The 14,699-nt window shown below is 42.0% G+C and overlaps 1 protein-coding gene across 2 annotated transcripts in view; it reads left to right on the forward strand.

Moving 5' to 3' along the window:
• The window catches only part of LOC126465188 (leucine-rich repeat-containing protein 15-like), a 167,760-nt gene extending 153,727 nt beyond the window's left edge, over positions 1 to 14,033 (forward strand). For both annotated transcript variants that reach the window (XM_050096288.1, XM_050096289.1), the window contains exon 3: positions 11,563 to 14,033. In XM_050096288.1, coding sequence (XP_049952245.1) covers positions 11,563 to 13,509 — 1,947 coding nt within the window. In that variant the 3' untranslated portion in view covers positions 13,510 to 14,033. The remainder of the gene's footprint in view (positions 1 to 11,562) is intronic.
• The last annotated feature ends 666 nt before the right edge of the window (positions 14,034 to 14,699 follow it).

Below are 14,699 nucleotides of genomic sequence, written 5' to 3' on the forward strand. Positions count from 1 at the left end.
CAGGTTGGATCCCCAAAAGTGTTTTCTTGTACAATTGTGTTTCTGTGTCGTATCATTGTACTTTTCACCGTATATCGCCATTGTTTACCCGCCTTTCCAGCATTGGTAGTTCATAGTTTTTTGCCCCAGATTAGTTGGGAAGTTTGTGGTGTGCATAGTTCTCCCTTGCTGGACCCCTGGCTACATCAGGCTGATCCCTGTCTACCATGGATGAGCCTGAAGAGCATCCTCTGTGGCTCTCCAACACTTCCACTGCCACCCCTTGTGGTGAATCATTTTGGAAATGCTGCTCACCCTGGCTTCCAGTCGCGCCTGATGTTCCGCCCAACTCGCAGTAGGCAAAGGATCATTTGAATCGCGCCAATTGCCACAAATTGTCTGTGGATATCACCGGCACTGAAACCTATCACCATGATGACTGTCCACCATCCCATCACAGGGACCATTCATCCATGACATCATTGTCTGACTACTCACCTGACTGCTTAGTAATTGATCTTTCTCATAGTGAGGTGGTGACTGCCTCAGCTGTGTCTGACAACCACCTGGCTGTACCTATGAGTGCACCTCTTCCTACATTATAATGTTACTTAAAATCTATCTTGATTGCAAATTTTTTTTATTATTCATATGACCGGTTTCAGTTCATTCAGAACCATCTTCAGATCTGATATTTCAGTTACAGGAATAACCCGTCCAAATCCAGCAACTTTCACATGCTACGTCACATCTTCCTACATTGTCCCACCACTGTGGCGAGTCTTCTGGGCACCCTGACCCACTTGGAAAGTTGTCTGGCCGTTGCTCAAGATGCTCCTCTGCCCAAGCGGGCCATGGTGACAGCGGATCAAGGTCCGATATCTCCCTCCCGGGGGACGTTGCACTGGATGGTTCTGTGGGTCAGGAAATGGCTCCTGCTCCCAACCCTCCTTTTCAAGAGACCCCGTCAAGCCCTCTGAAAAAAGATACCCCATTGTGGTGTATAAAGACACTATTTATACAAAACTTAACACTGAGCTCCAGCGGCTCATCTTCGGCCAATTGTGGGCTGTTTACCAAAAAGATCATGTGAAATACCTGCACAAAAGTAGGGACGACTATCTTATCATTCTCAAATTTGTCAAATCAAGGTCAATGCCTTACTTTACCCATCAGACATTGGGAAATCGCCAAACCAAAATCGTCACCAAGTAGTTGCCACCACAGGTTACGGCAAAGGAGGCCAGGGAGGAACTGCTTCGGCTCCGTTTCAAGGACCCTTTGGTCCACTAGTATAGCTAGAGAGATCCTGAGACCCGGGTGTTGATCCCCTGCAGTACCCATGTCGTCTCCCTTTCCTGGAGGGAGGACATAGAGTGGCTTTATCAAACCCGGTACCTTCTGTACACAAAGGTCTGGATTGTATCAAATGAGTGTCAAAACAGATTCGTCATCTGTGGCAAATGCCAACATCTATGACATATTGGAAATTACTGCTCCCTGCCATTGCGGTGTGTTAAGTGGGCCAGCCCACATTTCGTGGAGAACTGCATGCTCCCCGCCTCGGAGAAACCTACATGTGCCCTGTGTTTGGGCATGACCCATGATCCCCATCACATGGCATCCTGGAGGGGGTGCCCTGTTTACCAGAAGGCACTGAAGTCTTCATATCATCCCAAAAGGAAGCCAAAGACAAATCAACCTCCCCCACCGCAACGGGACACTGTCAACTGTCCTGTTTTGCGGGGTCAGCTTGGTGCGCCTTCCTCAGCAGCTACTGTGGTACCAGCCTCTCAGGCACCAGTCGTTTTGAGGCACATGTGCCCCCTTCTGCCCAGACTCCCACGACATCCTTTGCTGCTGCAGCCCAGTCTCCTTCTCATTGTCCATCTTCCATGATGGGTTCCACTGCTCACCAACTACAGGAGCCAGCTGCAGCCCCTACCAGTCCACCTGTGGCTGTATCATAGCTGTCTGACCCTACCCCCACTCTGCCTCCTTCTACACTGGCCCCCCTCCAGGTCATCTCCTTCTTCATGAAATCCCACATCCAGGCTGTTATTCATGACACTGCACACAAAATCTGTTAGTCAGAGGACGGTCTCTCCAACGTTGTTGCCCTAGTGGAAGGGCTTAGTCACATATTGTTGTAATGGTGAATCAACCATGACAACCCCACCAGCCCCCTCAGGATCTTGTCACTTGCATTTTTAATGCCAATGGCATTAAACGGATGAAGACAGAACTGAACGCCTTCCTCGATGACCATTGTGTGGATATTTTACTGGTCACAGAAACACATCTCAAACTGGTAGACAATTTTTGCCTTCGCAGCATGGCGTATTACCACTCTGACTGCCTTGACTGCCATGGTGGAGGCACAGTTGTGTTCCTCAACAAAGTTCTTGTCCATACCTAAGAGACTCTCCAACCAATGGAACACATAGACGCCACAGCAGTTACTATCTCCATACGCCTTGGTGCCATTACCTTTCCAGCAGTGTACTTGAGCCCAAACAAGCCACTGCTTGAAGCGGACCTTTGCACATTGACAAGGCCGACTCCTCCTTGACCTGGAGGATGCTTTAGCACTGTCAGTCTATGGCCACCATGAACCTACCCATATATCAGTCTATTCCAACTGCCAGTCAGATGTTCTGGATGTGGCCCTGTTCAAAAACATCACCACTCAGTTTTTTCACTGTCAGATCTCCATGAACTGGCCTCTGACTGTGACCCAGTACTCCTACACCTTACCGATGCTGCTCTTTCATTTGATGTTCATTCCACTGTGACCCTCACTGATTGGGACAGTTTGCCATGGTACTTAATAACACCACTTGGCATGACGTCGACTTAACACAGGCCAACATAGTCCATGCTGTGGATTACCTTCCCGCCAAAATACAGAAAGCAGTGAAGCTCTCCACCTTCACTGTCCCTTGGGCCTTAACCCCCCTGAATGATTTGCCTCCCCTGCTACGGGAGCTGAAGGTAGAAAACAACTGCTACCACCGGCAGTGGAAGCAGTTCCATGATCCTTGGGACAAATGTGAAATGAGGCGCCTCCAGAGCGAATTCTGGCACCGGCTCACCGACTGGAGGTCCATACAATGGGAGGATAGGATGTCCACTTTCCTCCTGCACCATAAGTCTGGCTGGGCTATCATTCACACCCTGTGATGTTCTGTGCCACCGACTGCCCATCCTATTCACACAGCAGCGGGCTTGTCGTATGATAACCTCCAAATTGTGGAAATGCTGGTAGATGCGTTCAAGGCCCAAAACCACCCCCTTGTTCAGGAACTTTCTCCGGACGAACTACAAGATGAACACAATGTCCTGACAGCTGTTGCCACTTTTCACAACCATCCACCTCTGTCTGCCTCTCCACCTGATGTCCATGGCAGAAGTTCAGAAACGTGGCCAGGCAGCCACTGTTTTGGACAGAATTTTAAATGAACTTCTTTGCCACCTACCACGCATGCCTCTAATCTTGTTCACTGAGATTTTAAATAGTTGTCTTATGTCTGGCCTTTTCCCCCCTCAGTGGAAGCAAGTGAAGCTCATTGCGATCCCCAAGCGGTTCAAGGGCCCTACTGTTCCCACCAACAGGCCCATCAGCCTGTTAAATACCATGGCAAAGGTCCTTGAATCTGTGACCCTCCAATGACTTTCTCAACCTCTGGCTGCAACGATCTGACCTGAACAGTTTGGATTTACTTCGCATGTCTCTGCCGAACTTCAGGTTCTTCAAATCACTGAATACTTCAGCATAGGCTTCAACACCACCAAGTTGACAGCTGCCATTTTTCTGGACTTGCAGAATGCCTATGATAAGATCTGGCATAACAACCTAGTGCACAAGATGCTGACACAGGCCCCTATACTGGATATCTATGTCAAGAATGTGGATGACTTCCACTGTAGTAGGACTTTCCTAGTGGCTCGGTTGGGAATGTGTTCCGGCATTTGCCCCATTGTCAGCGGGCACTCCACAAGGATCGGTGCTGTCTCCAAATGGTTCAAATGGCTCTAAGCACTATGGGACTTAACATCTGAGGTCATCAGTCTCCTAGAACTTATTACTACTTAAACCTAACTAACCTAAGGACATCACACACATCCATGCCCGAGGCAGGATTCGAAGCTGTGACTGTAACGGTCGCGCGGTTCCAGACTGAAGTGCATAGAACCGCTCAGCCACACCGGCCGGCGGTGCTGTCTCCCATTCTTCTTAATATCTATGTGACCAATATTCCCAACATCCCCGAGTGCCACCTGGCACAATATGCTGATGACACAGCACTGTATACCACTGGTCATATCACGGGTGCTGTTGTCATCCACCTCCTGCGATAGGTGGACGCCAACATCACTTGTCACTAGACAAACAAAATAGCTCTTAATGCCACCAAAACTTTGGCTGTCTATTTCATGAAACAGCACCTAATCCTCTGCCGCAATATTTTGATTGCAAGCATGCAGGTGCCATGGCCCCCGACGACCACCTGTTTCAGGGTCCGGATGGACTACAAGCTGCTATTCCACTGTCATACGGAGTATGTCACCAACAAGGGGCAAAAGCTGACCAGGGCTTTGTATCCCCTCTTCCGCGGTAGGTAACTTAACCTGCATACCAAGCTTCGCATCTACCGAGCAGTTATCCTGCCTGCTCTCATGTATGGCTCCACTGCATGGGTCACAATTAGTGTCACCAGGATGCGGACATTGCAGCGCCTGCAGAACAAGGTTCTCAGGTGGAATCTGCACATCCCGCCACTCTCGAGCATTGTGACTCTCTGTGAGTAAGCAGATATCGTCTCCCTCAAGATGACCATACGCAAGAATGCGCGGCGGCTCTATGAGAAAGTGGCTGCCCTGCGAGACACTGTCCATGGGCTACACTTCCACACTGCTGGCATCAACATCCGGTTCCTCTAACCATCCTAGAGGAATCGGATTCCAACCACGGCTAACGATAGGCCTGGCACACCAACCACGGATGCATCCTTTGGCAGCACCAGTCCCCCATTCTACATCCACTACTTTCCCACCCTACCTGCCCATGTCAGACTAAGTTTTTATGCCTGACTGATGTAGGACTGTCACTGTTGGAGGGTGGTATGGGACTCCCAAGTATATTGCAGTGACACAGCGTCACTGCCCTGTGGTTAAATTTACTGCCTCACCAACACAGTTAGAGACCATGAAAGACCAGTAATGCTGTATTGTACCGTATCACATGAAAAAAATAAATAAATAAAAAGAAATGTGGCACTTACCTGCTGCAAACATGACAGGGGCACAAGCACACTGCTGCAGGTAGGACGGAGGCACTGGGAACATGCCCCCCAGACACTGAGAAAGCAAAATTCACATGTAATCAGTCACACCTAATCAATTACTTGTAAAAGTGGTCACAAAAATTGTATATTTCTGGACATAGGTTCCATTTCAAAATATTATCTACTCACTTCTCTCTACAGGTCCTTGAAGTTTATGATAGGAATTTCTAAACCCCTTATATATTCATAGACAATAATTACACTGATTAAATTATGTTGATTGCCTGAACATTACAAAAGATGGGCCATGGTTCTTAGTAGGGAGTGATCCTCATTGATAGCAATACGTGTTGTACAACATTACTGTCCACAAGACTGGTAAGGAATTGTTGTTGTAGGGCATTCCATTCCTCCACCAGAGTGGTTGACAGATGCTGTATCATTGTTGGTGCATGTGTATGGTCTACAGCATGTCTCCTCAATGCATTCCACATGTGCTCAGTCCAGTTTAATTCATGGGAATGGGCAGGTCAGTCCATTCACAAAATAGCCTCTTGTTCCAAGAACTCCTCAATCTGCACTGTTCCGTGCAGTCCTGCACTGACATCCATAAAAATGAATTCAGGACCAAATGAGCCCCTGGAAAGGTGCACACCACTATTCAACTTAATGAGCAATTATCTGAGAAGAGCACCTGACTCCAATATTAGTTGGTCCAGTCCCCATGCTTTGGACACCACTGCATATCTTTGAACATGGTACGCTCACCTGTCAGTATTATTGTGGCGCTGTACTCCTTCCCCGTGTGTGTCTTTCCAGGTATGCAGTCCACCCTAGTGTAATTTTTATAGATGACAATGTGTGACCGCATCAAACAGAGCAGGTGGAGCAGCACTTAGAATGAGAGGATATTTGGCAAATGGATTGGCATGCCTGTTCCCCTGACTTAAATCCCATGCATTGAGGAGACATATTGCAGCATGGCCACATGCACTAATGACTGCCAAATGCACCAATGGACAGTCCTGCAGTAGTCAGCCACAATGGCGGAGGAATGGAATGCCCTACCACAAGAACTCCTTACCGACCTTGCAGCCAGCGTGGGAGCATGTTGCACAGCATGCATTGCTGTGAGTGAGGTTCACACACCCTATTAAGGTCCATGCCCCACCTTTTATAAAGTCCAGGGGACCATCATAACGTGTGGTGACCTCAGTGTAATTACTATCTTTGAATAAAAGTGACATTTCTGTTAATTTAATTGTATATTTCTTTCAGTTATCTTCTGCACTGTACTGTAATAGTTCTTTCTATGCATGGCACACGTTTCATCACTCTGTCGCCTGGCAGTGACACATGATGTGAAAGTTACTTTCATCCTTAAGTTTTGCACACCAGTGTATTTACTTACATCTGTAAATACTGAGTCCTATTTACAGTACTTTACTACTTATTGTGCAGCTTTACAGTGAACACTGCTATTTGCCATGTAGCTGATAGAACTTTTCAGTCCCTGAATCCAGCTATTCACATATTTTGTGAAATGAGTGGCTAATGAGGCATGTTTTTAATTTTCTTCTGAACTTATAGGAACTCCCATTTTCTTGCTTTTTGTTAGACAGGAGTCTGTTGAATACTTTTCCTTCAGAGTATGTAAACTCCATTTTGAATCATAGACAAGGAGACAAAATTTACATGAAAATTATTTTTTGTATTGTATTATTATGTGAAGGCAAAGTCTAATAAAATTTATTTTACTAATTTAAGTATAAGAGATAGTGTGCACATTGATCTTTGGATCATGATCTGAGGAATATAATCAATATTACTCAAGGTACAAATCATTCTTGACTCTCATCAACCTCACTCGCACAGTAAGAAAAAAGTTACCAGTTACAAATAACATGTCCCTCTGCCATAAAACTGAAATATGGTATTTCATCCACCAAGTACTTTGGTAGCATATACACTCAAACTGGCAAAGTGACCAGGGAGTTCTTACTCTTGTTTTCACTAAGATGTTTATCATTACTCGAATTAGTGGCAACAGAACTTGCATTTGCCTGCCAATGCAGGTTTTCATTTGTCTTGAAATCATATTCTTTATTGCACCTCACATTAAAAAATAATGTGTATGTTGTGAAGAAAACGATTCCCAGTGGTTGTGTTTTGTGAGATTACAGACCGTGTGTTTATACAAAGTCTTGTGAAAATAACACTATTGAGAATGTATCTAATTATATCACCCCAAAAGAACCCATTTTACTTCTGAATTGTGTGGAACAAAACATCCCTCAATGAACTATTCTCCTAAATGTGTAAATCCCACACAACTCCATTAATAATCCCATAAATGCTGAAGGTTTAGGCTTTACATCTCTACACTCATCCCTTATGATCATCAAAAATTGATGTTTCTACTCATGATAGTATGGTAACATGACTGAGTATGAAGCAAACATAGCCTGTGTTGTCTGACAGCTGTCACATTCAAATTTACCCTCAGCGCAAAGCTTGCACCAATAGTGAAGAAGTAGCCTTAATCCTATTGGTCGGTGCCCACAAACTCATGGCGGACACTGCGATTTATGTGCGTGAATGTATCACACAATGAACTTTGCCTACTCACTTTGGATTAATACTACACTCACTTTTATAACACTTCCCTCCAAAAGGCACACAAACATACATGCAAATGCAGCAGCATTAACTAAAAATGAAATGCAGTTTAAGTGAAAGAAAACTGCTTATAAATAATGGCAGGTCAACAATACCTACAATGAAAGCTAACAGTTCAATGAAAGTTGTTTTACTACCATAGGCAAAGTTAAACAAATTTATGGTTTTAAATGGAAACAAATGAATTTACAAGTTCATCTGTTGAACTACTGTTTAGTTTTTCAATAGAGAGAGCGCAAAGCATTGCATCTTATCTTTTCATTGCAGATATGTTGAGATGATGGTAGTATGTTATGATGCTGAAGATGATGTTACAGCAGCTCGTCAGTGGAGGAAGCGTGTTGGATCAGCTCTGTTGATTGAATAAAGACTGCTGATGATCTTCTCATGTGGCAAATGAACTCCATGCAGCCGAGTTGATGTCAGTGGTGTATTATAGGCCACTGGCAGACTGTATGTCATTGTTGTTGTTACCTACACTCAGACTGGCGTGTGCATGTGATTTCACGATATTTGCAGCAACACTGTCCATTACACAGTTTTAAAGTTTTCTGATCATGTAATTATAGTTCATTAGTTACATGAAATCACCACGCTCAGCAGGAATCAGCATTTTCATGATACACAGTTTCTAACATGCCTGTGGCACAGTTAATAGTTATTTACTCTGTTCTCAGCCACAATGCGAACACACATTAAAGTTCTGAAACTTGCAAAGTGCACGCGATACAGTCAAAGCGAACACAGTTCACCTCAAAACCTGTAACTACAATGTCATCCGTGCTCGGCTGTATTGTCGTCGTTACATGACCCAGTTCAGTTGGCTGTTTTACACAGACCAACTTCTCTGTCCACAATAAAGATTTTCAGAATCCAGTACAGAAAGAACAGCAACATATATCATCATTAACCAGTTCTGTTTGCACCAATTTGCAAGAAAACAAACACAGACATCAAATCATACGTGTTCACACCACCTCCTTCTAACACAGACTCTCTCTACACACTGTTCGACCATCACTGTCGGTACTCCCAGATCACTCTCACTCTATGTGTATAGTATCTCAACATATTTTTCATTGTACAAACTATTTTAATCACAATAAACATTTTCAGCGAAGGATGGGCAAAGAACCAAAACATTTTATCTATTCAATAAACAAAAGAAATGTATTTACTCATGAAAAAAAAACATTAATTTCAAAAACATATTATCTCTAACAAACACAGGACAAATATATTTAAAAACAAAGATGATGTGACTTACCATACGAAAGCGCTGGCAGGTCGATAGAAACACAAACAGACACATACATACACACAAAATTCTAGCTTTCGCAACAAACTGTTGCCTCATCAGGAAAGAGGGAAGGAGAGGGAAAGACGAAAGGAAGTGGGTTTTAAGGGAGAGGGTAAGGAGTCATTCCAATCCCGGGAGCGGAAAGACTTACCTTAGGGGGAAAAAAGGACGGGTATACACTCGCACAAACACACATATAGATCCACACATATACAGACACAAGCAGACATTTGAAAAATATGACTGCTTGTGTCTGTATATGTGTGGATGGATATGTGTGTGTGTGCGAGTGTATACCCATCCTTTTTTCCCCCTAAGATAAGTCTTTCCGCTCCCGGGATTGGAATGACTCCTTACCCTCTCCCTTAAAACCCACTTCCTTTCGTCTTTCCCTCTCCTTCCCTCTTTCCTGATGAGGCAACAGTTTGTTGCAAAAGCTTGAATTTTGTGTGTATGTATGTGTCTGTTTGTGTTTCTATCGACCTGCCAGTGCTTTCGTATGGTAAGTCACAGCATCTTTGTTTTTAAATATATTTTTCCTGCGTGGAATGTTTCCCTCTATGATATTAAACACAGGACAAATATACATATGAAACAGAAAGAAAGAAAGAAAGGAAGGAAAAAATTTTTTTATGTCCTGCAAATAGTCTAATGTTTAGAGATTTGGATATGACAGACTTCAGCACCGTACTACATAGTTCCACATGAAGCAGTAAAATTTCAGCATTTGATGTGACGGTCTATCAATAAATGATTTTAGGTGAGCTTTCTGAATAATATATAGCAAATAATTGCTGTTGACAGTACTGTGGCACAAGTTTGGAATAATGCACAGCAGGGTATAGGGGAACAGAACATGCAAATAAATCTCTCATGCTGATTGTTAGTATGCAAAATTTGGTTTAATAAGATTGAATTATGTTGAATGTATCTTTCAGTCATTTAGTAACACACCCAAATTTATGGCAGTGAGCTATTATTTTGAGTGTTTTGTAATTACTGGAGTATCATTCACACGCAATATCAAACAGTGTTACTACTTTCAGTCAAAAATTATTAATGGTTCATTCCCTCCCAAAGATAATAGGCAGTATGATGTGGGATTCCTGATAGCACAGGGCCCATAGCATTTCCTATATATATATATGGGTAAGCCACCTATGACTGTAGCACAACGTCCTAAACTACTCTGAGAAGGACAAACTTGCTATATGAGCGAAACACTGTGCTATATATTTAAATAAAGTGGACATTAAAATCATGAAGGAGGGTTGGACTAGTCTATAGCATGGTCTTACTGCTCTAGTAGTTTTTTCATCATAACTTGGTAACAAAAATCTTGTGTGCCTGACTTTACTTTTATAATATTTTCAAAAAATGTGTGCAGTTAGTACAACATGTGAGTCTAAAACTGCAATTACCTCACCATTAAGGAGGAAGGTCAGATATGAATCTGAAATGGGCAAGGTGGCGAGATGGAAATAGAAAATATTGATCTATGGTAGATGAAATCAATGATGTAGTCAGTCACTGAGGTAGGAGGAAATACCATTAAGCAGGCTTTGCGTTGGAGGCGTCCCTATGACACATGATTTCTTCTGGTGAGAAGACTTCATAGTGTGTTTTAATTGTAATAGCTACTTACTGGTGCTAAACATTTAATTAGACCATGGTCTGTACACTGAGAAGAAAATATTGCTAGAATTTTCTAATCCTCTGCTTCTGAGGTTTGGTAACAATGAAAAAGAGGGAAAGACTCAATTATTGACAGGTCTTAGATTTTAATGTCTAAATTATTGAAAAGTCTTAGATTTTAATCTGTATCAAAGTGACTGATCCATACATCATTTACTTAACAGTCAGCCAGGTATTGGTTGTCATTTATTGTTTCATTCTTTATACTAAAGTAAATAATTACATAAAACTTAACTGTTTGCCAAAAACTGAAGTTACACTTACTTTTATCTGCCTTTATTGTATTGGAAAATGTCACAGAAGTGTGAATAAATATTCACCAACCACAAACTGTGGCAAAACAAGAAATAAGTGTGTTGTAAGGCAAACGCTGCCTTAAATTCCAATTTATGGATTATTTAAAGCTGAAAGTGAATAGTTGCATCATGCTGTAAATGTGGACACCTGCATGCTTGGTGTCTATTTTCTTTATTCTCCATAGCTGATGCTATTGTTTTCAATACAATTATTACATTAGCCAGTTCACATATCTATTATTTTTATTCCTTACATTAATAAAGTAGTTCATAAGTGAGGATGTAATTGATGTGTGCTTCATTCATTCCCATCTCATTGTTACAGGTTACGAATCTTCGCATCATTGACAGCTCATTCCGACGAGTGCATGAGAATGCATTCTCAAACCTACCAGGTCTGATGCACCTCAACTTAAGTGGAAGTGACCTAATACTCTTGCATCCTGACATGTTCGCCAACAACACACAGCTGGAAGTTCTTTCACTAAGATACAACCAGCTACGTCTGATGGAAAGTGAAAAGTCTCCTTTTGCAAATTACTTTCTGAATATAGATTCCCTCAGAGAACTTGATCTCTATGGCTGTAGTCTCGGTAATCTTCTCCCTACTATGTTTACTCGCATGCCAAATCTTGATTACATTAATTTGGGATCCAATGGGATCAAAGTTTTGCATAAAGATATTTTAAAACCTATCTATTCACTAAGTGAGCTTGATTTATCTGAAAATCTAATTGGAGAGCTGGACCCTGAAGTTTTCAGTGAGAGTGAACTGGTCTCACTAAACATCAGAAAAAATCCTTTGAGATCATTACGTAATATCTCAATACCAGAATTGGAAACTCTTGATTTATCTGAATGTAAGTTCAGTGAAATCACAGGAGACATGTTTTCTGGCTTCCCAGATTTAACGAAATTAAGTCTTGAAGGAAATGCCATAAATAGGATTGAAGTAAATGCATTTGCCCCTTTAACCCATCTTCAAATTTTGTATCTTTCACACAATTCTCTTGAGGGACCACTTCCAGAAAATTTATTTGTAAACAATGTAGAACTGCTTCATCTTGATTTATCAAACAATCCTACAATGAAATTATTACCACCAGGTGGATTTGAAGGTGAATTTTCAGCTCTAGAAACTTTGGATCTTTCTCACTGTGGACTAGAAAAATTAGAGGTGTTCAGTCTCAGAAATATGAATCGTCTCACAATTCTGAAATTGGCAGGCAACAATTTGAAGGTCCTACCACATGGTGCAATTGGAAGTAATGTGAAAATACTGGATTTGTCTGACAACCAGCTGTCATTCATAGAAAAATACAATTTCCCTGCTGACTCAAGGATTACAAAACTATATTTAAAAGGCAATCCTCTCCTTGCTGTCTCACCTTTCGCCTTCTCAAACCTCCATGCTCTCATGGATTTGGACTTAAGTTCCTGTGACCTGACAACATTCCCATCTCTGACGGATACCAGTGTATCAGTTTTCAAAAGCTTGCGCCATCTGTACCTTTCTGGAAATAGGATCACTTCCCTAAACAAAAGTGATCTTGAACATATGCCAGCACTGGAAATCATCGATGTCTCCAAGAACCCTCTAGATTGCCACGTGATGAAAAATCTTGTAAATTACTTGGCTCGAGCTGATATTATGCCACTGCTGTCTGTTGAGCTAACAGATCCATCCGTGCAACTGTTTGATGATGACATCATAACCTTTGGTGGAAATACACGACATGCCTGGGACTTCTTCCTCAAACAACTTTGTGGAGAAGAAGTTGCCACCATAAACTATGAAACAGTTGATGATGTTAAAGACAATTGGTCATTTAGTGATAATGATGAGAAAATTGATAGTTACATCGAAGATACATCAGCAGGAGAAATCCACATCAGTTCTAATCAGATTTCTGATGAACCAAGTACGTGGACCATAGTTGTGGCAACTACGACTTCATTTGCTATCATCTTTATTATAATAATTCTTTTTGCTGTCATTGTTCTGTGTATTCGCCAAGAGAATGCTACAAAAAAGGCTGTCAGGAAAGTGAAAGCATACAAAACACCCATTTTACGGCATGGGTACTTGGGTGACTATAAGAAACTCCAGGAACAGCACAGTATTCCATCAACACCAATAATGAAAGACAGAAACATACAGCTACATAATGAACTGGTTGCTAGTAAGGAAGGCAGCACAGGAAAGAGCAAGATAGAACAGATGGTATACATGGGCAAAGGAGATAATGCCGTAATGCCAGAGGCTGTATAATTGCATTGTTAAGGATTCATAACAATTTTGGACAGCTAATATTTTAACAGTTATTTGTGAAGTGTTACGTCATCATTAGGGAGAAAAAACTAGGTTATCAGCCTAGTGCCTATACTTTGGTGCAGTTTTGCCAAATTTGTGGGAGTTGATTTAAGAAAATGTGGGATGATCGTGTGAATAATTGTGTAGTGATTTTGTACAGACTATGTTTAATGTAATTGTATAATATTTAAAGAGCTGTGCTGTGAAAGGCTGTAATAATCAATTATGTGAAACTCTGTGTAGTAATGATTGGTCAGTCACAACTCTTCCCTTCAGATGGAGTACTGTGCATAAAATATACTTTTGCACTGTAAAATGCTCTGAGCAAAGCAGAATGTGAAGCTATTTTTCAATTTTTAGAAGAAAGTATGCTAACTTTATGATGAAATAGTTGAATGTGAGACAAAAGACATGAAGTAATTAATGTATAAGAATTGTAATTGCACATGCAGTATGTATTAAAGTTATTTTTGGAGAATAAATGTTTTTATTTAGATCATTTAGTTTCTCCTCCTGCAGACTATTACTTCTTTCAAAGCAAATCTGTCTGTTTCCAGGAAAGAGAAGGAAAAAATTTGAAAAGTGACTTCCAGTTATCTTACCTTTAAAAGCATTTAGAATTACATAAAAAATATTTTGTTTACAAATTTTAAATTGATTATTAGTATTTGCATTTTTGTTATTTAAATATGAGTCATTCAGATTGCCACTAAGGTCATGCCATTTAACCAATATACAAAAAAATTAAAATGTACAGTTCATCATAATGTACACTCCTGGAAATGGAAAAAAGAACACATTGACACTGGTGTGTCAGACCCACCATACTTGCTCCGGCCACTGTGAGAGGGCTGTACAAGCAATGATCACACGCACGGCACAGCGGACACACCAGGAACCGCGGTGTTGGCCGTCGAATGGCGCTAGCTGCGCAGCATTTGTGCACCGCCGCCGTCAGTGTCAGCCAGTTTGCCGTGGCATACGGAGCTCCATCGCAGTCTTGAACACTGGTAGCATGCCGCGACAGCGTGGATGTGAACCGTATGTGCAGTTGACGGACTTTGAGCGAGGGCGTATAGTGGGCATGCGGGAGGCCGGGTGGACGTACCGCCTAATTGCTCAACACGTGGGGCGTGAGGTCTCCACAG

The sequence above is a fragment of the Schistocerca serialis genome, chromosome 1 (assembly GCF_023864345.2).
Source record: "Schistocerca serialis cubense isolate TAMUIC-IGC-003099 chromosome 1, iqSchSeri2.2, whole genome shotgun sequence".
NCBI lineage: Eukaryota > Metazoa > Arthropoda > Insecta > Orthoptera > Acrididae > Schistocerca > Schistocerca serialis.